The 701-nt window shown below is 45.2% G+C and overlaps 1 protein-coding gene across 1 annotated transcript; it reads right to left on the bottom strand.

Moving 5' to 3' along the window:
* Positions 1-6: 6 nt before the first annotated feature.
* On the bottom strand, positions 7-696 carry LOC117799443 (T-complex protein 1 subunit alpha-like; the record flags this gene model as incomplete). Its single annotated transcript, XM_034651926.1, has 1 exon — positions 7-696. A coding segment is annotated over one exon (690 nt), but the record flags the coding sequence as incomplete, so codon positions are not given.
* Between the last annotated feature and the right edge of the window lie 5 nt (positions 697-701).

Consider the following 701-nt stretch of genomic DNA (forward strand, 5'->3'; position numbering starts at 1 on the left):
AATAACAAGGAGCGATCTTGCAAACTCTGCAATAGCTAGCTGTTCTCGTGACCCCATGCTGGTAGCATAATTTTCAAGATAAATTGAAAGTGCAGCCTCCACAGCACCACCTCCTGGGACTACAGACTTTGACTCCAATACTCTCTTCACCACACACAAGGCATCATGAACAGAACGCTCCATCTCATCACACATGTAATCATTGGCTCCACGAAGAATGATGGAGGAACAGGTTCGTGCTTTGGTATTTTTAACAAGGATCAGCTCGTCATCACATATTTTGTCCTGGACAACTTCTTCTGCCTGTCCAAGCATGAGGGACTCAAAGCTTTCTTCACCATCCAGATTAGCCAGGGTTGAGCAAACAGTCGCTCCAGTTGCCTTAGCGATGCGTTTGAGGTCCTTCTTTAAGACTCTGCGCACTGCCATAGCACCCGCATCCACAAAATACTTTAAGCACATATCGTCGATGCCCCCAGTGGTTAAAATAACATTGGCGCCGGTTGCAAGAATCTTCTGAACCCTCTCTTTTGTGATGTCAGACTCTCTCTGTCTGATCTGGTCCAGTTTTTCGGGATCAGAAATGAGAACTTGAACACCAAGCTTCATTTTTGTTTTCTGCAAACTGAAGTCAAGGCAAGCGATCTTTGCACCAACAACTCGTTTAATCATTCCTTGAGAACCAACGGTGCAGTTTAAAG

This window comes from Ailuropoda melanoleuca, unplaced genomic scaffold, assembly GCF_002007445.2.
Source record: "Ailuropoda melanoleuca isolate Jingjing unplaced genomic scaffold, ASM200744v2 unplaced-scaffold49635, whole genome shotgun sequence".
Lineage (NCBI taxonomy): Eukaryota > Metazoa > Chordata > Mammalia > Carnivora > Ursidae > Ailuropoda > Ailuropoda melanoleuca.